The following is a 24,449-nucleotide window of genomic DNA, read 5'->3' on the forward strand; positions in this document are numbered from 1 at the left end:
ATCTGTTGGATCACGGGGGAGAATCACGAATGAGGTATCCTCCAACACATCATCACATCTGACGATGTATGAGACCTTATTACGGATTAGCACAGTTCCTTTTTCTGCTTTGGAAATAATCAAATCTTCTTCATTAACCTTCTAATTGATTGATCAAAATCAACTTGGTTGTGATTAACTTTCATATGGTGAGATGTACTTGGATTAGCAAAGGCATTATAATTATATCTGCACAATTTTGTTTGATGCCTACATTCTCACGCTGGAGGGCTACTTGTACGTCGACTACATCAAAAATTGTTTACATTAGATGGAAGTTTTTAACCTTCTAAAAACATATCATTAGTTTTTACTCGTCGGGAAATAAGTCCCTAACAATGGAGGAAAATGAGGGTTACCCCTCGGGAAAATCATTGATAGATGACATTTCAGCCACTCAGAGGAAGTATCTCCGGAAAGGCTCGTCAACAGGTTGGTTGCAGTTCGAAGTTTGGACTTAAAACTTTATGTTGCATGATCTCCGCATTCTCTTCGGGTTTCCACCGCGTCTGTTTGCTTTTGGCAAGAACAGTTTCGCCAAAAGCCAACGAAAGCAGTGGAAACCCGAAGAGAATGCAAAAATCATCTGATCAACGCCGCGAAAATCTTCGAGCCAACTTTATGTTGCATGATTGAAACAAATCCTGTATTAGTGTTGAAAATCAATATTGTAATGGATAACTTGTTATCAAAGACAAAAAATAGGTTTTGGACTGTTACATTGTGTACAAAAAACAATCAATATCTATAATACTTTGAATCAAATATTTTATAACAATTAATGAATGGATAACTCAAGATTCTAACGTGATGACATATTTAAGCCTACGGATTAGGATTCCCCATGATGCTTACGATGCAAATTTTGTTTGCAGTTTCGATTCACAAAACTGCATAATAGGAGGTTTAATTCCGAAAAAGGGGAGGGCGGATAGTTTTGAATTGCCATATTTTTCTAGTGACGCAACAACTTACAATCGGAATATGATAAAAATACTCCTGTTTAAATGCTCACCGCGTAGAATGTATCTTTGGATATTTCGTTTTTCGGCCCATGGGAGAAGGGATTCATTCATACAATGACGGCAAGAATTTAAGCAATGAGTGAACCCGGGCCTAATTGCAGCCGCTATTTGTTTTAATTTTAGGAACCTCAACCAAATGTAAACTGACTAACGCTTAAAACAAAACTTTCCTCAAACGACAATGCGTTTTGTTATTGACAAGACAACGATTATCACAACTATGATTAGAATAAGGTCTCAAGGAAAGACAAAACCTTACATTAGATGATTTCCGGCCCCATACGTAAGACCCGAATTAGAAACCTGGTAGAGCCGAAAGAAACCTTTTCATTTTCGACGTGGTAACAGAATGGGCCATTACTCATCCCGCTATCAAGCAAACAAATCAAGGTCACCGACCACTCCTATTCCTAAAAATGCTACTGCTGATGCAAATCTCTGTGTGTTCGTTTGCAGTGGCGTGCTTAAGAATTTATTCTTTTTTTATTTTAATCTTTAGTTACCAACTGTGGTGAAGAGGCTATGACCATTAGCGAAAGGCAAACAGTGCATTGTTTTTCAGTGCAGGGATCCAATCTCGCATTCCTATTTTATTGTAATATTCCAGCACTTGGTGTTGTAAATAACATTTACACTTCACCAAAGTGAGGTATTTCCTAACTGAAGTTCTGAAGCACACTACGCAAAATGTATTTCATTCGATATGTTGATCGTTCAATGAAGCGATGAACATCAATAAGATTTATACTGTCTCTTGAAGCGAAAACATCTTCCCTTACGGAAAATCTCTTCCTCGTCAAAACAACAGCCTCACCTAGCCAACCTACCTGATGGCAAAATGATCTCCTTGGGAGGCGGGAGCTTTCAGAGCAGACCCAGGCCAGTAAGGAAAGCCTGACAAGGTGTGACCATTAAAATTTCATAACTCCCCTTAATAGAGATCAAGTTACAATTCTTTCACCAAAAATAAATTTATAGTTTTTTCCAAATTTCATACGCAGCATATATGGACCTATATCATAAGATACGAAAGTTAGCAGGTGATTGATTTTTAACCCTCCAAAATTCCAGATTTGTCGTCCGAAAGATATATAAACACACATAAAAACGTTGAAACTGAGTTATGAACAAATTAAATTTTACCAGTATGGAAAAAAATGTGCAATAAACGTTTCCTGCAAGTTTCAACTCTATACTAAGAACAGTCTGCCGGAAAATGGACTAGAAATATAAACTCAGAAAAGTCAAGTAACTAGCCGAAATTCGAGAAAATATTTTTATAACAATTGGTATAGACAATATTGAATAATTAATGTCTCCACTAAATGTAGCAACCCTTTCTGCTTCAAAATATATTTTTAGACTTGTGAAATGAGCAAATTCAAAAAATCGAAAAAAAAATTGTCCCTCGCCATCTGGTTAATTGTTCTAGAACTACACCAAAAACGTATACAATTTTTGTATGTGTGGTGAGCCCTATATATATACTTACTCTATGCCAGTAGTAACGCGCGAGACTACAATTCACTTTTATTTTGAAATTTGATCACTCTGCTCAATGCCACAACCTTCAGCAATATTGTCTCTTTTTTTTGTTTTTACAGTGTTGATCTAGGATTAAATTCTTTTCTTTCTGTTTGCACAAATCAAAGCAAGAGTATTTGTTGATGTTTTTTTCCTTAATTCCATTGCATACCTTGTACACGCCTATTCTTTGATTATTACATAATGTTTTTCTTTATGTTATGCATGTCATACAAATGTTCTTATTTATTTTCATATTGTAAAAATTTAATCCGATTTGATTTCAAAAGATTGATCCATGTCTCACCTTCCCAACTCACTCCAAGACTATGACAACATTGGTTACTTTCTCGACATTTGCGCATTGACATGCCATGGTCGATCACACATTTCATTCATATCCTGATACTGTCAAGTAGTACTACCTGATATAACTGTCATCATTTTGAAGGTAATGTTACTCGCAAATAAGTTACACAAGTAATAGAACTCCTGCCACTGCTCGCAAAAAATAGTTTTGCAAAAAAGTTCAATATAAAAATGAGAACTTTCATAAGGGAGGTTGTTAATACATGTGATTGTATGGGGGTTACCTACAGGACAAAAAAATTAGTGCATAATTGCAACAGTCAATCCAAATGACAATTGTATATACTGTACCACCAACTGACTGAGGTAACAGACAGAGGCTACCTCGTAGACAATCGATCTTCCTGATATGGGGTTTCTAAAAAGGCTTATCTTCTTAGATTACCTCTAATCTTATTTAAAGAGCATAAAAAATATAAATAAAAGGATTCATGAAGTTCACAGATAGAAGGTCATACAGCACAAAAAGTTTAAGTTGATCAGGTAAGGAAAGCTTTAGAGCTTTCCCAGCGAACTGACAGCATGAGAATGTTCTAAGGATCAAGTAACACTTCAAATAAAGTAACAACTGTTGTAATTCACTGTCGCCAACTGCCCTTCAGGTCATCAACAGAGATGAAGATGAAAAACAAATGTGAAATCTGAGTTCCCAATACATACTGTTGTCTCCCACAATATGTAGTATCCACTAAACACAGTGTCAGGATTCATGCAGCTTCTGCTACCACTTGGCTTCAAATCTAAGTCAAATGCAAGGGACTCAAATTTATATCTATGCCAGCAGAGCCACATGTCACAGGAGTCACAAAATACGACAAATAAAATCCAAGCATATCTAACAAAAATAACATCAATGTCATTTATTTCCTCCATTGGGATCATTCCCAATCTCAATAAATAACAACCACAACAATCAACTGAAAATCTCACCTACAAATATTTACACTCAATCATAGACCATGTGTCTTCAACAGTATCATCAGAGAATTCTGGTTAAAAAATTATGTACAGGTCCAGAAACAGCCATCCACTTGGAGTGGTATTCTTTATGCATTTAATTCTCCACTTGGAAAGGAGAAACTTTCGGAGTATTAAAATTTCAACAGCCACAATTATTAACCAGGCAGAATTACCTGGCGATCAATTTCACCATCTTAAGTCAAATCCATAAGGCCTGGTGATGTCCCATAAACTTCACTCATGGAGACATCTCGCACTCGGCGAGGAACGTGGTAAGGACTTTCATCAAGAAAGTGATCACCATCCTCATCTTCCGATGCACACTCATCGTCTGGGGATTCTTTCTCCTCACTTCCCTGATACTGGAGGAACAGCGGACTGATGAAGCAGTCAGACCTGAAGAAGGAAATCCAAAATTATACTAAACAGTTTCAGTCCTAAAGTACATGGGCAATTCCATTTGCGACGGAATTACCTTTAGAGGAAATTATGAGATGGGATATTTCGATAAAATTGTAAAGAAGAAGAAAAAAGTCGCAAAACTTCTAACTGTGCATGATCAAAAAACATTTATGAAGTTGATGTTCATGTAGAGAAACAAAATTAATTGATGGAATACCTTATAAATATGCCCAAAATTAACATGTGACGGAATTACTGCCACGTCAACCTCTTAAGTGCAATGATTTCAAACAAAACTCTGTAAATCGAAGTATAATCTGAAAACTTTTAATAAGGCTCTGAATAATGTTTCAAATACTGATTTCATAAAATTCAGCAATTTAGCTGCTGATTTATAAAGATAAAATATTTCCAGTTTAAAATTTAATTTGAGAAAAATAGTTGACATTTTCATGGAAATGCCCACAAACCAATTTAATAATCAACACTGATGATGACATTCCTCATAAAAACCTAGGCCATATTTTAATTAATCTACGTGGAAAAACTAAGTTTTTCTTATTATTTTTAAATTATTAGTAAATTCAACAAATTCAAGCCTGAGACAACTGAATACCAACCTTAAAAATTTAGGCACATGATTCAAATATTAATTTTAAACAATAAACTTCTCCAGGGATATAAAAATAAGAAAAACACTTCTAAGCCATTACAAAGGATCAGAGGATACAAACAAGCATGATGAATGACTTCTCTTCAAACTTACTTTTCCTCTGTTGTGATAATATTCATTCAAGTCGATGGAACAGAGAGATAAATTGAAATCCAATAAAAATTTGAAAGGTCATAATTTTGGGAAGTTGACTAGTAGTCTTTACTAGACTAGTAATTAGCATGATTAACATCAACCTTTATTTATTTGATCTCCATAATGGGGTTGCTCACAACACAATATCGTACTTGATTGAAATAAATTTGTCAATGGAAGGAAAAGATAGAATGAAAAAACAAATTTCCCTCCCTTTGCTATTCTTGTAAAGTTAAAATTTAATAAAAACATGGAAGTTGACGTCAACTTTTCGCCGAGGGAAGGCATTGCTCCCAAAAATAGAAGACAAACCACAAAAGATCCATACACACGGTCGAGGAGCAGCTGAGAAGCGGTGAACCACTCATAATGAGTTTTTTATATCATCAACTTATTAGTAAAAAAGTTGAAGTCATCAATTATTTACTAAGAATGCTTGAGAAGTAGGCGATATATTGGAAAACTGAAAAATACATGCTTATGTATTTTCCAATTTCTATCACAATCAGTAGTTTTAAAAAATTTGGTGAATGAGACCGTAAGGGATGGGAAAATTGGTAACAGGATGACAATCATAGTTTTCTGAGAAGACTACTAGCCAAGACACCTTTGCACTTTAAACCCAAACGCTGTAACTCAAGATAAAACTCATCACATGCTGGGAATGAGAGAGAATTCTCTCCATAACCTTTATCCTTCTCAGTATTCAATTCTTGTCCATGATATTGAATAAATACGTCATGTTTTCTTTTTTTGCAAAGGTCTCAAGGAACATTTCTTGAGGACGAGTGGTCTTCAGCTAAAACCTGTTTAGGTCATCAATTGGAAGAGTAGTAATGACATAGTAAACCCTTTTATCTCTTAATTTGACAGCTGTCTCAGAGGAAGCCTAAGGGAGCTGTTACAATCCCTCACTTTCTGCTAATTCATTTAACACATTGCGTACCGGGGTAAGGTAATGTTTACAATATAACTTTACCCAATCAAACGTTATGATGCATCAATTCATTATGAATACCGAACAACATTTGAAAACGTACTAATGAATACGTATTGTTCGCTTTAAAATTGTTTAGGTAGACGCGCCTCAATGACGAGAATCTTCGTCATCCGTCCGGAACGTTCGGGAAAAAAATGACGAGAATTCTCGCCATCCGTACGCAACGTGTTAAACTATCAACCCTGCTGAAACATCACCCTTGGTTTTACCACCCACTTATCCTTCATAATTGCTGTTCGTGGATAACAATAGCCAAAACCAAGACAATGAAGGTAAAAAAGCATCAGAGTTCTCTAATGATATACAATGGAATGTTATAGAATGAGAATTCAAGACAACAAAGAAAATGCCTAAGCTAAATAATATGAACAAGTTAGGAAAGTTTGAGTATCAAATCCATTCCAATTCATGAGATTTTATGATACAAAGGACCAATCATAACACTACCATTGAAGCTGCCAGCAGGAGATTGTGGCAACTTGAGGTACATGCATATGCAATTACTTTTAAAAGAGAATTAGATACAAATCATTCTAGTTTAGATACATGTATTAGCAGCATTCTTTTACACCCCAATATCAAAAAATTGCAGATACACACACTCTTTACAGCAATTACATTCAATATTAATGAATTAAACTTGTGTGGGAGAGTTCCTATATGTGCCAAATCATATTTAAAATTTAGCACACTCAAACCCTCTCCTCTTTCATTTAGCAAGTGACACAGTGAATGCACAAACTTTCATCCATTCATCCAAGTGTCACTTGCACCAAATGAAAAAAATCCTTTAAGGATAAACACAAGAATAAAAATCAGAAAATTACCCAAAATACAGAAAAAAATGAACCAAAATAGTGTGATCCTTAAGATTATAAACCCAAAGTTATTTTTAATGTAAATGCTGAATACAGAGGGATATAAACTGAACAATATTAGAATAGAATATAATTTTTCAATTAAATCCTCCTCAACAAGACTCAAAATTCCACAATGTGAACATGCAGACCATTTTCCAGCAGGACAAACCTACAGTTTCAAACTTCTTTGCTTTTTAAATAAACATGCATGGTAAAATGATGGCATGAAAGGAAAATAAACCTTCAGAACTGAAAACCAAACTGTAAAACTCGATCTCTATGAACTGTCTATCTCCTCAGGCACATGATCAAATGAAACTAAACGAGTCCTACTCAAATAAAATAGATTCTTCACCATTATTCATAGCATTTAAGAATTCAACTCTCAAAAAATATAAACAAACATGAAAAATTACACACAGTGATTCTTCTTTAAAAATCACGCATTCTTAAGCATTAAATTCCAAATGAAACAAGGTAAAATTTATTTCTAACTTTCATCTATCACACAATAAGTAACGACCTCATTTGCCTACACATTACATTAAAAGACATCTGAGCACAGTAGAAGCTCAAAATACAGAGCAATCTCAATGCTATGTAAATCATCACTATATTGATGCTAGCTAGGTATAAAAGTGAAGGATTAAGCCCCGCAATTCCTACACTAATCCTTAATTTCTATTTTTCTAATGTACCTTTGCTACTTGACCAAGAAAGAACATTTTCTACATAAAGTTGTGTATTTTTCTATATCTTGCAAATGATATCTCACAGAATGATATTTTACATGTGCTTCAAAAACCACAAGTCCACCACTAAGTAACACTGAATGTGTGGTGACTTGATCATAGTATGGCAACAATAGCTAAGATTTATCAAACCACTGTGCACTGCAAGACACCAACTCTCGTACTCCAAACAATCGCATCGCATAAAATTGCCCAAGTAGCAGTCGTGTTGTGGGTGGCGGCAACATTTGCTCGCGCATGTGCACCAATAGGGTAGTTTCCTTCATCAAAGAAAACGAAATGCATTGATTGCGATTCGTTACCCACCATTAGTGCATTCATAATATGCAAACTATTAGGTTTAAATCCAAGTTTAGACAAATGGCAATGGTCAATTTTAACCGCATTTGAAAAAGGCCAGATTGGCGCCCATGCGATGCCACTCCACGTGACGTCACAGGGACCTAGTTTTTATATGAGTAGATATGAGTTTTACATTGTCTGAGATTACTAATGCATGCATGAGGCACAGAGCTCAGGGAAACATCTCTAAATAATCACACATTAAAAATACCTAAGTTCAGAAAGTTTCCTTCGCTTGATGGGGGAATAATAATCCTTATTTAAGCCAAGCGCTACCTGCTAGCACCCTGCATCGTATCAGCGCTCAAAGCCTCGCCCCAAGGTCACCTCACACGCCGACAGCTGGAACCAGAAATACGTCACACAGACTTTTCCCATCATTCCTACTTAGTCATCGCTTTTTCGCGTGCTTGAAATTTTTCACTTTTCGTTTAATCGCAAAAAATAGATATTGTCATTTGAAAATCTAAGAGCGTGAAATGCGCACTCCAGGAGTAATAATCTTTCGATTTAGGCAATAAAAAATAATAAGAAACCACCCTACTGATCCTTCCCATCATCATCCACCACTAAGATTTGTTATAAATCAACTTTCAGTATAATGCTCAATATAATGAGCTTCAACTCCCCTCTGTCAATTGTGCTGCACTAAAATTATCTTTCAATCAAAGCTTACGACGTAGTACTGCAAATCCAGAAGACAAGTGGATCAGACAATATTTAAGAAAACTCACCTGGTCAAAGCATAACGGTCAAATGGAAAACATGAAGACAGCACAGGCAAGGTAGACAGAGTGGTAGAATTGCTCTCAATTGGTATTGTCTCTCTTGCGTTTGCTTCCATAACAGTTGCACAGTAGGCAAGCTGTAGAGATGCCACAACTGATGAGAAGCGCTTAGCAATGTTCGATGGGCATGTTTTAAGAGGGTTCAGAGCAGCTGTTACAATACGAGAGAGGTTGAGTGACTGAAGAAATTGTATGTCTGCAACAAAAAAGATAATTAAGGATATTAAATGAGCACTAAGATCACAAGTTGTACAAAGCAAGCCACGAAAAAGTTCTTATTGAAAGCAACATCAACAATTAAAATATAATTGAGGGAAGCAGTGTCCCTAATCTCTAATTTCATACAAATTTTACCCATTACATTGCTTAAATTTCACATTTCCAGCTAGACATTGTGGAACCACAATGTAGGCAAATAAAATTCACTTTGATGTTTGACACTAACAATTTATTTACACTGACTATAGTTAAAGTTATATAGTATATAACTTTATAATATATAGTTATAGTTATCTACTGACTATAGTTAAAGCTATTATTAAATATCATTAGCATGGTTGGTGTTATTACGCAACGTACCACGTGCATTGTAATTCCTTATAGCCTAATTTTTTTAAATATCAAGTTTGACCTTTGATAAAAAATTACTTTAAGAAAAAACTATCTTAGCAAACACCTTCATTTAATTTTTATCACAGTTCTAAAAAGAGGTACCGACATAATTGAACTTCATGTCACATTATGACCACATGAAATCAATATTATAATCTTTTCCACATCACAGTGGAAAGTTAACTTGCATGAGCATGGAGGATTTTTCAAGTTACCGAGCAATTCCCCAAAAAATATTAGGAACACCCATTTTCTTGATAAACAGTCAGTTCCAGTTTTTTTTTTAAATAGGAAGTACTGACAAGAATGTCAACAAAATTTACGAATAAAGAAATCACATATTCCCAGTATGCAATTCTAAGGAATTGTCAACACTGCACTATATTGAAATTTCACTGATCGAAATTGTGCTAAGCGAGGCTTGGATGTATATTTTATAGCTTCCGACAGGAAAAACATAAGAGAAAACTAATTTCATTATTTCAGAAGACGAGCGATGCACTCACACACAGAGGATTTTGTTTAGAACTGTCCCAGGACTTCAATCTCGATTTGAACTCATGCAACCAATCACTCTACCCACTAGTCTACCACCCTCCTTCAACAATTAATACACCCAAAACTAAAATTCACAATACCTTGGGTAGTCTTGGAGAGGAACATGTGCCTGAATGCAATGATATAGAATAAAGCATGACAGGCAGAGTTGAAAACTGAATGATTTCGGTTTTCACATTCCCTCGTCAAGGCTCCACTTTCCGTATATTCTTGCCGTCCAATATATGAGTGAATCCAATGGCACATCTCAGTCAAAGATGTTTTCAGAATACTGCAAGGGAAAAGGAAAAGAAAAAAAAAATACACAATCATTTGAGGCAATGATATTCGTGATCTCAGAACCAAAAGGAGAAATGAAATAGCTAGTGTGGCCTAATCGATAAAACGGAAGGGAGAATGAAAGCTATATTATACAAATAAATAGCCCTTCAATCTTTGAGGGGCCAAACAAAAATAGAATTAGAATAGGCTTGATATTACATCAATCAAACATTAGTTAATAGGGACAGAGATTCAGAAAGATAGCATAATTTTAAAAAGCTGAAAGAAAAACTTAAAGAGAAAGATAAGCCTTAAGGAATGATAACACTAGGAAGGTTAAATAACAGAGATCAAGTAAATAAGGGTTTCTACAGTTCACATTGTCTCGTAAACCTCAAGCAGGGCTCCCACTCTAACTAAATTATAAAATTCACGGTTTATTCCAGGTTTTCAGTCTAAATATCATCAAATTCACGGTTCGTAGATAAGGCATTTTATGCGTAAATACTGATCACGTAACAATCATCTGCCACACGTTAACTAAAACTGTGGCAAACACAGCAAATGAATGGAAACGCAGCAACGAAGGTGCTATCTCTTATGACGTCACCTATAGATAGAAAAATTCAGGTCCCGCTATTGGGTGTGAGTGGGAAAATGGAGAGAGCAGGGTGGCAGGGAAGTGCCTGATTTTTTTCCAGGGTCAATGCCTTCCAATCGCAGGCTTAAGGTCTGTGTGTCGTCATGATACAAGGACCAATAATTGCGCTTCGAATATTCGTGCGCAGATAAATGCGTGGACATTGTTTGCGAGTGACTGACCTTGAAATATGATCGAAATATCGATTTTTCTTTTAATCCATCAATTGTAGTTCTACAATCAATTTCAAGCTGTTTTTAAGGTTTTTATGGCAAATTTCACGGCTATTTCCAGGTTTTTTCACGGTAGACGAAATTCACGGCTTATTCACAGTTTTAAGGTTTTCACGGTTGAGTGGGAACCCTACTAAAGCCTACCATAAATTTGAGTAACTTGGACATCCAAAGGACTGCAAAAAATTGTGCATGATGATAAATGCAAGGTGAAAATAAACCTTCATTCTGATAGAGTGGTAATTTTAAAGGAAACTAGAGATAATACATAGGTGTCTCAGACAAAGCAGTCAAGGAAATACAAGTTATATTTTCGAAGACTATGTGAACAAGCTAGCACCTGGTTACATACTAGCACCAAACAAAAATTATGATGATTGAGAAGCTTTCAGTTTCTGTAGCCATTTAGAGAAAAAGCCCTTCAACCGATTATGTATTACTCTAGGGTGGTCCTTACTTTTAAATTTTTTGAATTTCTTTTGGGACGCCCCCCAGTTTTGTTCCATTTGGTGAGAAAATAAATCGTGTAAATTATTTTTGCAATAACATACCGGGAAAACGTGCCGCATCGCAATTAAAGTTTTGAAATTTTGGATTTTTTGGGTGTTTTTCAGACATAACTGAAGATGACGTCACACTCAGATTATTGTAACCCTTTTCTGTTTTTTTACAACGACTCATTAGACGTTTTTAGCATATCAACTTAAATATCTTTCATTTCTTCCCTCTGGTTCCCATGATATAAGGGCACGACACCCCAGGCAGACATGAGTGGCACGCAAGTTTCATACACTCAATATTTGTTGATCATTCTCACCCATCATAAGACCATAAAATTCTTTAGATAAACTTCGTCAATTTGGCCTTGAATGCTATCTTTATCACTGTTTATAGCCAAAATGGGCTTTATTGCCAGTGACTTATTCTCCATAGATGCCTTTATCTAAATTCTGAATGTTCCCAAAATCCTTAACTTTGGGGCCTGGGCAGTGTTGACTATAGTGGCAGTATCCGATTTTGAGATACAGTGGAACTTGGTTAGTACGTTCCCCCTTAATATTTTTCCTCCTTAGTACAGCGATTTCTCTCGGCCCCGGTACCATCCAATCAAAACACAGGTAAATGTATCTGGTTAGTACGTTTGAAAAAGTTGTGCTTTCCTGGTTAGTACGCTCAATTGCTTGCCATGACGCAACCCGCAATTCGTTCTCAGTATCTCCTTAAGAACGATAAAAAGGCATGGTACTTTTTCACACGATTTATTAAATGCGACCGGTTTCGTCGCAGAGGCGACATCATTAGGTACAGAAATCGTTATATTAACAGTTATTCCTTAAGGGTTGTAAACCTCCGTACTCATGATTTAATTCAGTATTATCAGCCCCTGACATTCTTACATTCATTCCACATCTCTCTTTCTACGACCATGATTTATCTAAATGCATTTCTCAATTGTTGTTACGTGATGAAAATAAAATGCAGCCATTTTTTGGGAATGTCTGACTATGTAAAACTGCAACCAATGAGAGGCCCCTCTTTTCCCCAACCCGAGCTCCTCACCTTCTGTTGCCTTTGGAGTGCCACCCACTGCACAAATTTTGCGAATGGGCAGTTGTTGCTATTGCACGAGTTATCATACAGAGGGCCGTCAAATTACAATTGAAATGGAGAGAAAATGAATCGTGAAGCAGATCACAACTTTAGAAAAGATCAAAATTCTCGAGGAAGTTGACCGAAATCCACTCGTAAAGCGAGTGGAATTAGTGCAAAGATTAAACATTCCTGCATCCACATTAACCACGACTGTAAGAAACCGCGAAAAAATCATAAGTCAGGGTGACAAAAAGCGAAAGCCTGTTCGTGATGGGAAATTTCCAGAATTGGAAGATGTTCTTCTCAAATGGTGCAAACAAACGCAGAGTTCGAATGTGCCGTTCGATGGCTATATTAATAAAGAAAGTCAATACATTTGGCTGTGAAAATGGGCATTGAAAATTTCCATGCTTCCAATGGCTGGATCGATGGTTTTAAAAAGAGACATGGATTAGTTTACCTGTGCATGCGAGGTAAGGCAGCCAGTGTCAACCTTGTGCGCTTATACTACGCTTGTTTCTTCCGAAATTGTGCTGTTTGGACTATGTTGAATACTATTAGCCTTGTTTTAACTATAAATCTTTGTGTCAATCAATTAGAGCTCAAAAAACTTAAATGCCGTCAGATATACGTCGCGTAGGTCTCAATCTTTTTAGAACCTCGTGCGTGTCATACAATTGCTGAAAGATATCGAGATATCTTCGAGCTCAGTAGGTGACTCACCTAGTATTTGGCCTCCAGAAACTAGGAGAATTGAACCTGGTAGACCGAAAAAGGTAGTTGGTGAGATGGGGCAGGGATGAAACACGTTTCCATTGTTTCCCTATAACTTGATATTTTGCTATTTTCCTGTGGGGTCTCGGAAAGGAAAACAAACGGCAGAGGCATTGGCTGATGGAGGGCCGAGTGTAGCTCCGTTAAATCTACGACGTGGTTATTATCCTACGGCGCTGAGATTGCCCCGATTGTTGTCCAATCTCTTGGGAAGGTTCATGCTATGTGCCTGTCGTGTTTTGACTTAAAATTTTCCACGGCTACAATTCTACTGCAATACTCGTGCGAGAGCTTCTAAACAAAATTGTTCATGAGTAGGACTAGCATCGTAGAGCAACAGCGTATTGGAAGAGAGGATCGGAACTCTTCCTACTCCCTCTTATGCCGCTATTACCGCCGCAGTTATCAAAATTTTTTCTGTCAATTAGCATAGAAAGAGGAAATTTCGATAACTGTCGAAATTCCAGGCATACGTCTGCAACACCGCACGATAGGATAAAAAAATGCCACAAAATATTTTTTCTTTATAGCTTCGATGCTCAAAATAGGGGTGCGCCTCTTACACGTGTGTGCCTCTAATATAACTATTTCAACGGATATAGCTTAATCGAACTTGTCACATTCAAAGTACATGCCTTGGCTGATGACACACCTTTGCCAATGTTTCTTCCAGCCCTCGCACTCTGCCTGGTGAGCCACCTAGGGGATCCTCTTTAGGTTCGCCGTACAATGACTTTTAATATCCGCAAATGAGTTTAATCGGTGCCCTTTCAAGGTTGATTTTAACTATGAAAATAAATATAGTCTGATGGGTCCACATCTGAAGAGTAGGGTGGCTGTGGGATCACGGAAGTTCTGGTTTTGACAAAAAACTGTCACAATCAGCGTGTGAGCCGGCACGTTACGGTGGTGGAAACGCCATCATGAGGGATGAATTTTGATGTGATGTGCATCATGCCCAAAATGTCAATCAAAATTCTCTGACAGGGTCCAATACCAATGTTCACTTCCTCGGCTACCTCCCTATTACTTAAACGGAGATTTTCCCACTAATCGTTCACCAATTTGAAATAGTTGGGGTTTATTCATCTGGAAGGCCACCCTGTTCGTGAATCTTTATCTTTCGAGGTTATTACCAATTTAAAACAACTATATCATTCAAAATACTGGCTTCAACTCATAGCTTTACTATAATAAGGCTTACTGAATCATTCCAAACGTCTCTGTGGCACTTTTGCCTAGTTTGAAACAAACAAGCACACAGAAAACTTCCTCTAACTCCTTTATTGCCGCCGATGCATGCGGCTACAAACAGGTAACAACTGCGTAACTGCTGCATAACAACTTGACATAAACAAATGCAACACCTCTCCTTTCAGTCATCAAATGTGTTGCAAGATGGCACACTTTGTTTCACTTTGATACGTTGAACGGTTTGTGCAGAATAAAATCAGTACGGTCTTTTTTGATCACACCTTGTAGCCTAGGCTAGACCTGTTGCCAGATGCTCTGGACAACTCATGACCTCGAGGGCTTTTCCTGCCAGAGATGTATCTAAGGTATCTGACAACTGGGTAATGTCGCGCTCAATCGGAGCGTTTGGCCCATAGTTTCTGTAGTTTAAAAATTGTGCATTTTTGACCCAAAAATCATCAGTAATTTTGGTTTGTACTGGCATTAGCTATCCAATGCCGAAAGCTTGTGGCAAAATTTTCTCCACCCTGCATATCATTATGTGATTCTACTAAGTGAAGCCTTTAAATGTGTTATGTATTGTGTTAATGGGTAGAGTCCTTAGCTGATGAAGGGTTCCAGATTAAATCATGGATGAAAACTTCGCACATTGTTAAAAAAAAAAAGTGCGAGCTGCCACTGGGAGATTTTCTACACTGTCTTTGTTGATGTTCACACGCCTGTAGTTTAGTCCTGAGTGAACTCTCAGTGCATACTACCCCGAAAATGTAGAAGTTATGCAAGGTTACAGTATAGTTTTAACAATAGAGTTAATGTTTTGAGGCTCTATTTGAAGATGTTACAAATTATTGCATTGCGAAAACAATCTAATTCAAAGATTAAAAAAAGCAATCGTAAAACTTAAGTTTATTTTCATGTTTGTCAAATTTTAGGGTTCATGCGCGACCAAAAGATATCAACCGATTTCGATTTTTTTTTCTTTTGCTTTGTTTACACATTTTGCAAATTTTCTGTGCAATTACAACTACGAAATAAAAAAATGAGTTTTTTTCAGCCCACACTAGTATGCAACCTGCGTGCCACCCAAAATGTCTGCCTACGGTGGCACGTGCTCACTCCTGTGCTCACTTCCCGTCCAAAATTTATCCCCAGACCTTTTTTTTTCACTGAAATTTACAGAATCTTCTAACACTTAATAACAACTTTAAACAACAAGAAATGCATCAGTTACCTGATTGGTAGCAGTTTTGAGCGAGCAAGAAAGGAGGCGAGGTAGTTCAGAGCAGCAACCCTCTCCACTGGTGCAGAATTTGGACTACTGGCCTTCTCCCAAAGCAAGGACACATATGAACTAGCAAGTTTCACCCACTGCTGGTTCTTTGAATCTAAAGAAAAACAAATTCACAAACAGTCAGAACTAAAAGATAAACACAGAAGCAAGATTCACAAGGTTATACATTCCATCCCTATTAAGGGATGGAAAGGTAGCACCAAAGAAATCTAATGTTCCCTTTAAATTAATAATGCAAATTCTTCATATCTAATAGGGTACAAGGATAATGAAAATTGTTGATTACACACTTCAAGCAAGGATAAATTAATAAAAAAGTGAGTGAAGTGAACAGTGAGAATTAATAAAATTGTGAGATGTATTATTGAACTAACATTATTATTGCTAGAATGCTATAGCTTAAAAAAAATCATACATAAATCCGATAGCATTGAAATAAATGACTGCCAATGTCAAAAAGGAAGAAATCTTCTGAATTCTCCCACAAGTAATAGTATTAATTGAATTACGAAATTCATACAGATATACAATCAACCCATATACACCCATGCCTCGTATAGCACAAGGGATGCGTTCCTTGGGGTATTTGCGCTATACGAATTTGCATTATATGAGAGCGTTTTAACATTCAGAAGATAGGGATGCATTCCCGGTAGCATAGATGTTGGGTATCTAATTTCCTCTAAACCGTATATATTCCCATAAATAGCCTTGGAATACCTTATTTACGCCATAGATGGTGCACCGTCATGCGGGTGACCGTCGACAGCACCATGCCATCACAGGTGCGATTCGTCTCGTTTAAAGACATCCATTAAGACATAGTTTATAATTCTGGATAAACGATCATCTACTATAATTATGATTAATATCTAATAAACAGCATTGCTCATTATTTACCGTTACTGCAAGTAGGGAATGGAATAATCTTAACCTTTCAACTAGGAACTCTTCATCATTGGCATCTTTTCAGAGGAGGTTACAAAAAGCAATTTTCACTTCACAACTAGCTGATTTTGAAGTGAAAAGTGCTTTTTTGCCTCTTGTACATATTGTTTTTGTATGAGTTTATTTACATTCAGTATGAATATATCAGATCAGTTACTAATTTTCTTTCGTTATTAATGCTTCATTCCCTCCGGGAATATTTTTAATGTGGGGTTATTCAAGAGACAAAAAAATCAGTATACAAGTGAAGCCATCGCATAACTGAGGGTCATATAACCAAGGTTCTACTGTATATACTCTCACCTTGGATTCCACCAGCCGCAAAGTAAAACATAAGAAACTGTACATGATGTGACCCATGGGTTGGAAGAACAAGGCGAGAGAAAACATCTTTCAGGTCATCGTAAAGACACTTACACCTCACCCAGTCCACGACCTTTAAAAATAACAAAAATAAATATAAATTATGTATTCAAAACTAACACAATTAAGTTTTTAACCCACAAATACTCAATACAGACATAAGATTTAGTTCTTTAGCAACAAATCATAGTTGTTGAAACATGATAGACAATATACCTGGTCTGAAGGAGCAATAGCAATCTATTGGGTCGTTTCCTTCATTTATTTTGGTTAATAATGATGGGGTATTTCAACCTGAAGAATTGTACAACATTTCTGAAACATGTTGTCATTATAGACCATATCACATGTGAGAGAATCCAAAATACCAGCTTATAACTTAATATATTTAAAAATTTACTTGATATTGGCCTACTTGGACCATTGACTTCTTCCAGAATAACCACCTTCATTTTTGATACTTCATTTTTGGATAAACTTTCCTTAGTACAGAGCAAGGTTAAACCTTTGAGGAGCTCAAAATGTGGATTGAATACATTTATTATCAGGTTAACAACTTAAGAGCCACATGAATTAAAAGCACCCATTTTTATCACATTTTATCTTCAACTGAGCATAAATAAAGAATAATTTGTATAGGTGCCCATTTACGAATTTTTCATTTCAGCTACATTTTAGGTTTTAAAAATAAACAGCAATCATGGTTGAAATACAATTACTTATTTATTTAAATTATTAGATGTTTTCTTCTTTTGTATATTCAGTGTGATTAATAATAATATTAATAATAAAAACCATCATTAACATAATACTTTAAATGAAACTAATTCCGTCATAGAACAAGAGAAAAAATGAACTAAAGCAAAATCAAATTATTTTGGGTGCCTATTTAATTGCATTAATCACTAGGAAGGCACTAACACTAATGTAAATCTGCAATCAAAATACTGAATAAATGTAAAAAGTAAAAAAATTCAATTATAATTCAGAAAAAAAGTGCACTTTCAGTTCATTGTTCTTGAATTTGTCAACTGTTTCTGCCACATGCCAATGCTCAGGAACTTAGTCTTGTGACCTAAGGCCACTAGAGAGCTCAAAAATGAGATACTGCCGGAAAATGTGTGCAGAAGGCAAAATTTTTTAAATCAACTATGACCAAATAACATTGCTTAAATTTAGACCCTTGTTAAAGTGAGGTCAAAGAAATTAGCTGTGGTTTAATTAAAATTTTAAATTGCACACCTTTAATAATTTTAAATCGCATACAAACTGCATACGAATTTGAGACCAAGGGGATAACTACTCATTTAATAGTTAGCCACTTGTTTTTTAACTCTTCATAAAAGGCAGAAGGAAATGCTAAGAACTATCTAAACTCAAAGCCAATCTATAGATATGGACATTTTGGATAATAACAATTCACACAACTAACCTTATCTTCAGACTGAGTAAGTGCCTGGTTGGAGTCAGCCATCTCCTCCGGATCTACAAGAAATGCTGGTTGCAATTCCTCCAAACTTTCAACATAGTACCTGAAACATGAAAGCATAAAAAATTAGTAATAGAGTATGTCAATGAAGGTCATGTGAAAGATGTAAGTACACTTTTTCCGAGGTGGCCAGCCGCTTTTCATTAGAAAAAAAAGGAACTCTAAGAGCATGCACTGCATTTTTCTGCTGACCACAAAAAAGGATTTTGTTTTAATATATAGTGAGTCCTCGTTCTACATCACTCCGTTTAACGTCATTTCGCGATAACGTCACGAAAATTTTGAGACAGTCATTCGTTTATCGCACCTTCGCTTCGCGATAATGTCAAGCCTTTTGAATTTCGCGCGAAAAAAACGCGAAAAGGCGGGCGTTGCAGGTTGTTCGTTTAGTGGGCGGTAATACAGTCAGTCTAAGCAAAGTGTAAAACAGTGTGTTTATTCTTAATTGCGATTTTCTGCTAAATGAATTCTTACGTAGGTGCGCAAGGTTTTACTTGACATAATGGTTTTCAGGAACCTAAAAAGTGATTTCAAGGCATTTTTACGTGTAGAACTCGGATTTTTTGTCGTCACTTTTTTGCCGAGTTCACAATAATTTTGGTTCCTGTAACTGCGACTATGTTTCAGCGATGATGATGCCCAGGCGACGCTCGCCCGGGCGACCACCGTAGCGAAGCCGAAAAGCAAATGCTGGAAGATACAAAAATGGAAAAGGATTTATGTCACTGCTGCTATTGTCGTCGATGAAGACAGGAACTCGTATTTATGCGATAGTTTGGCATTCCCACCGTAAAAAATGCCCCACATATGATACGCTTACATTTTTTTCGCGTAGGAATTGGGAATTGTGAGGTCTAGGAGCCGATATTCACTTTTTACATTGTCTCTTATTGGATATTATGCTTCGATTATCGTCATTTCGTTTATCGTCGCATTTTTCAGGAACGGTAAGTGACGTTAAACGAGGACTCACTGTATATATTTAATAATAGAGACCAATTACAATCATAACATTATGCATGAGCACGGTGACAGTCCAAGCTAATGCAGGGGAACAAACAATTACCTTTTTATCTCTTCTTTCTCTTCTGCAGGCCTATTCTTTAAACATACTGAATTTGTATAGGCTAAGAATCTCACTATTTTTCGATCTAGGGTGTTTGCTAGTGGGTGTCGCATTCCTAAAATAAGAAAAATAAAACAAAATCAACAAAAAAATACATTATGAATAAAAATATGATAGAATAAAAACCATGCAATAGAAAAAGTAAGCAGAATAGTTTACAGGCATGGTTTGTCAAGAATAAAAGATCAGAAACAGTTTGATCCTAAATGGTCATTGGAACAACTTACCAGTGCCACCTATCCGCCTTATAAGAGGACCACCCATTAACGATGTAACTGTGCTTGTAGCATCCAAGTCATCCACAGCCGTAGAAGAGACATCTTTCTCATCCTCTTCCTCCTCCATAGTCTCTATTTCGTCAAATGGGGAGTTGACATCCAACAGAATCATTCTGAAACCAAATGCACAATTACTATGTGTTCATGCATGTGCAATTCGTATGGAATAACAAAGTTTCATTCAGTGTAATGTTTCCAAAGCTGCTAACCAAGCAGGTAAAATGATTTAAGAGGTTTTCTAAATTACTTACTTGGAAATAACAATTCCTAATAGTTCTAACTGGAGGCTAGGTTGATACCTCATGATTGTAAGGATGTTGCCAAGGTAGAGTTCCTGCTCTCGTGCTGGACGACGTACATAAGGATACTGTGTTTTGCATTGTTCTACAAGTATTTCGCTAGACCTAAGTAGATTGAATAGATTGAATATTATCAGCTACATAATACTGCAATTCTAAATAAATCATTCAATAAAACACAAGACTACAAAATTTATTCATTCTTTCTTTCACTTTAATACTTACAACGGAATTACTCTCAATATGTCACGCAACACCTTGTGCACATTAGTAGAAACATTCCTTTCATGGGCAGTAGGGACTGGGTCATCTTCACTGGCACTAGGATCAACTGTAAAAATATTTAACCCAATTACACATATTTCATAAGTGATTACTTATTCAGCTCGGTGAAAATACTGTTCTAGTTTAAACAGAAATTGGTTAATAAAATAAAAATTAAACAAAATGCATAAAATTATGAAAATTCTTATTAATAAGTGCAAAAAAATTTCATCTTGACTGAATGAATGAGGAAATAATTGATAAATATTATCCCAAGTGCAGGTGTATCTGTGCAGTGGATACCCTAGTATTCCCCACCAATACAATAAAACTTAATTTTTCATCTCTACAATACCTTCAAGAAAAAACATTCTTTCATCAGCCCAAACACAAGCTCTGTTTTGTTATCATTCAATTTTTTATGTTAATATGTTCTCCAAAACCACTAACTTGACTACTAAACATGAATTTCCTTCATTTACAGTACTGTTGCATTTTATTACAATTATTTTCTAGTCAGCAATGAAGGAAAGAAATTTAAGACCATTTCAAGAGCTTTGATGCTCTGAAACCATCCATACAGTGCACCATTCTTTGCTGATGATAGCACTCGAATGGTGACTGAAAATATAATATTAATATAGCTGTTGATGGAATAGAAAGAGATAATGACTAATTACCACTACAAGAAAAAATGTAAGCAAGGTTTTCCTGAAGGTAAAATGCAACTGACATGGAGACCTACGGAATCTTCATTTACGGGATCCCGGAATTTGGCAGAATACAATTCTAAGTACCTGATGTATGTATAGTTTTGAGTGGAATAATGGGGACCTGGAGAAACTAAGATAAGAATGTGCTACAGGCAGCCAAGATAGGTTTAGCTGGAGGACAAGGAATATGTAACAGCTATGAGAAAAGGCATATAACTATGAACACATGATGGCTTACAAGGTAAGAAAGCCTTTGCAAGAGATAATAATTTGGTATAGCTAGATATTGAAGCAGAATGGTAGGACGGTGAAGGATAAACAAAATCCATGACAATGGAATGATACTGGTCACAAGTGGTGCAAGGAAGAGAAGACAAAAAGTTGAAGCAAAACAGGATATTTTCCTACATAAACAATATGAGTGCTCACATACTTCACATACGCTACACATAAGTAGGTGTAACATAGGTAGAAGGATAATTCTGCTTTTACCTGAACCTAATTAAACACAGAACCATTGCTTAAATTATTCAAAGCCCATAGCTTGATATTCACTAACCATTAAATTTTACTGGCACCTTTTGCTAATTGAAATATAAAGAATACCACTGCAAAGTACATTCGTATGCATCAAAATCGTTTTCCATTGAATATAAGAGAAATTAGGCTTTACAAATTAGTTTTAACTCATTTCCCATCTGAAACCAATTTCAAGAGCCTACTCCTCTGGTTATTCAAATGAATTAAGCAAAAAACCTCAACCTCCTTACATTTGACTAACCAGGGCTATGATACAGGTACAAAGGCATTGTTGAAACCTTGATAACCACAAAGCTGTTAACCACCGAGCCAAAACCAACCACCAAGTAAAAAATCAGATGTGCCATAAAAAATAAACTTACCTGTCCTAAAGGTTTTAACTAGAATTTCAAATGAGATGTCAATATAATAATTATGGGCAGTGAGAATGTCAAGTAGAAATTTTTGATATTCTTCCACGACTGGTCCAGAACGATGTGCCCATGGAATAAGCTGAAAAGAATATTTTCAATTTTTATTTTCTACATAATTTATCTGAAGAAAAATAATACCATAGCACAAAAATATTACACAAACATTTCTTTCGCAGAATACTGGGAATAGCAAATAAGACCTTAAACCATTAATTCTATTTTAAGAATCTTGACTGACAATCTGTACATGTAATCACATCGAGCAAAATATTGACATCCACTTACCAGAAAAACGTGAACAAAAAACTTGACTCTCCTATCAAGGATTGAGACAACACTACGGACTTCCTTCAAAAGCTGCAATAGGTCATCATCCTGAAGAGCGACATCACAAAATATTAGATCTACCCATTTAATAACTATTTCAAATATGTGGTGCAGAATGAACAGATTAAATTCCATGCCATCATCATCATAGGCCTACAACACTAGGATTGAGTGGTCGCAACTCCCAAATCAAATATCCTACGTAGGAATACTAAGTGAATAATAAAATTGAATTAAATAAAAAACTATAATTAAAAGAACATAGGAAAATAGGGATAGCACAGGGTTTGTGGTAGAAATAAGCTCAAAATCTTGCATCGAATTGGCACTCAAACATTTGGTACACAGTAGCTCAGCTGTTAGAATATTCCAGACAGCCGTTGACTGAGTAGGTAGCAAACTTCTCGCCCATTATCTCTATTTTTAACATTCGAGAAAAATTAAAGAATAAACAATAGCAAAAATTATACGACCAGCTAATGCTATTAAAACATCCATTGTGAGACTGTTCAGATGTGCGGTGCTATTCATCGGAGATTTCGATCAGATATTGGGCGTTCATAGTGAATCATCCTGACGATGGCATCGTACCAACTCAAAATTTAAGGTAAAATGTGAATAAATACCTACCACTACGTCATAGTCGCGAAGGAGAGAAACAGTTTCTTCGTATAATCGCTTATCCTGTCCCTTAACGTAGTCCGACAACGTGGACTTTAAACCAATTGGAATGCGGAACTGCACTTTATTCGACGGTTTGGAGGCTCCTCCAGCCGTTTTCAATATTCCAGTTTTCGACATTATGTTGGTTAACAAGACATTAGTTCAAAACCACACACTGCCAAGATAAATTAACGTATTTTCAACTTTAACACACACGTGTTCACATTCTCAGGAGTTCAACTCAAAAGTTGATAAATTATCGATCCGCTCCAATCCGCTCGAACGTGGTGCGATATATCGTTACCAGCCCTTAGACGATATAAGAGCTAGACCCGCCATTCCCCACCCCTACCCATGTCTCGCCGTGGCCAACATCTCCCCTCCGCTCCCTTCCTTCCCCTCCCACTTTTAAAGCGGCGTGACGTCACGGTTGGGACGCTCATCGTCGTAGCGCATGGCTACGAATGGGGATTCACTGTATCACTGCGGTATTTTGACCATTTTCTTCGCGATTTTTCAATTAAAAGTACTGATATTTATTGCGTTATGTACGAGAAGTATTCTCTCAGCCATGGTTGGATTGGTGAACTTACAATTAATGAACAGTGGCATTTTTCGGCATTGGCAGCGACGAAAAAATATTGTGGCAGTAAAATGAAGACAAAGCCCTTTGTAAACTTCCGCAGATTTTTTTCTTATCTCGTTAGCGATCTAGCATCATTCGGAACATCGTTATAAAAACATGAAATCTTGTACAAAAGTTGTAAACGGGAGGAATTTTAGAGAGGAAAAGGGTCATGGTGTAAAGCCGGTCGTCCACGAAGTAACGCGGCAACGCCTTCGCATATAGTAATTTTTAAACGGTCAATTATGCGATGCAAATTGAGCTGCGCGCTAGCGCTACTAAAAAGGGATGTCAACAAATCAGCATTCATATTATTCAGGTAAGTAATTTAGTTATTTCATAAATGCATAATTTTTTACTTACTGTTAGCAGACAG

General features: G+C 36.3%; 1 protein-coding gene across 1 annotated transcript; it reads right to left on the reverse strand.

Moving 5' to 3' along the window:
- Positions 1-3,791: 3,791 nt before the first annotated feature.
- Positions 3,792-23,741, reverse strand: LOC124165525 (RNA polymerase I-specific transcription initiation factor RRN3). Its single transcript, XM_046542967.1, has 13 exons — positions 23,416-23,741; positions 22,744-22,833; positions 22,408-22,537; positions 20,754-20,859; positions 20,481-20,633; positions 20,179-20,342; positions 19,892-20,006; positions 18,769-18,868; positions 17,277-17,409; positions 15,966-16,119; positions 10,120-10,310; positions 8,816-9,065; positions 3,792-4,313 (listed from the first exon to the last, which is right to left on the reverse strand). Exons 1-13 carry the CDS (start codon positions 23,584-23,586, stop codon positions 4,112-4,114), a joined length of 1,959 nt encoding a protein of 652 aa, XP_046398923.1. The 5' UTR covers positions 23,587-23,741; the 3' UTR covers positions 3,792-4,111.
- Positions 23,742-24,449: the final 708 nt, after the last annotated feature.

This window comes from Ischnura elegans, chromosome 9, assembly GCF_921293095.1.
Source record: "Ischnura elegans chromosome 9, ioIscEleg1.1, whole genome shotgun sequence".
Classification (NCBI taxonomy): Eukaryota; Metazoa; Arthropoda; class Insecta; order Odonata; family Coenagrionidae; genus Ischnura; species Ischnura elegans.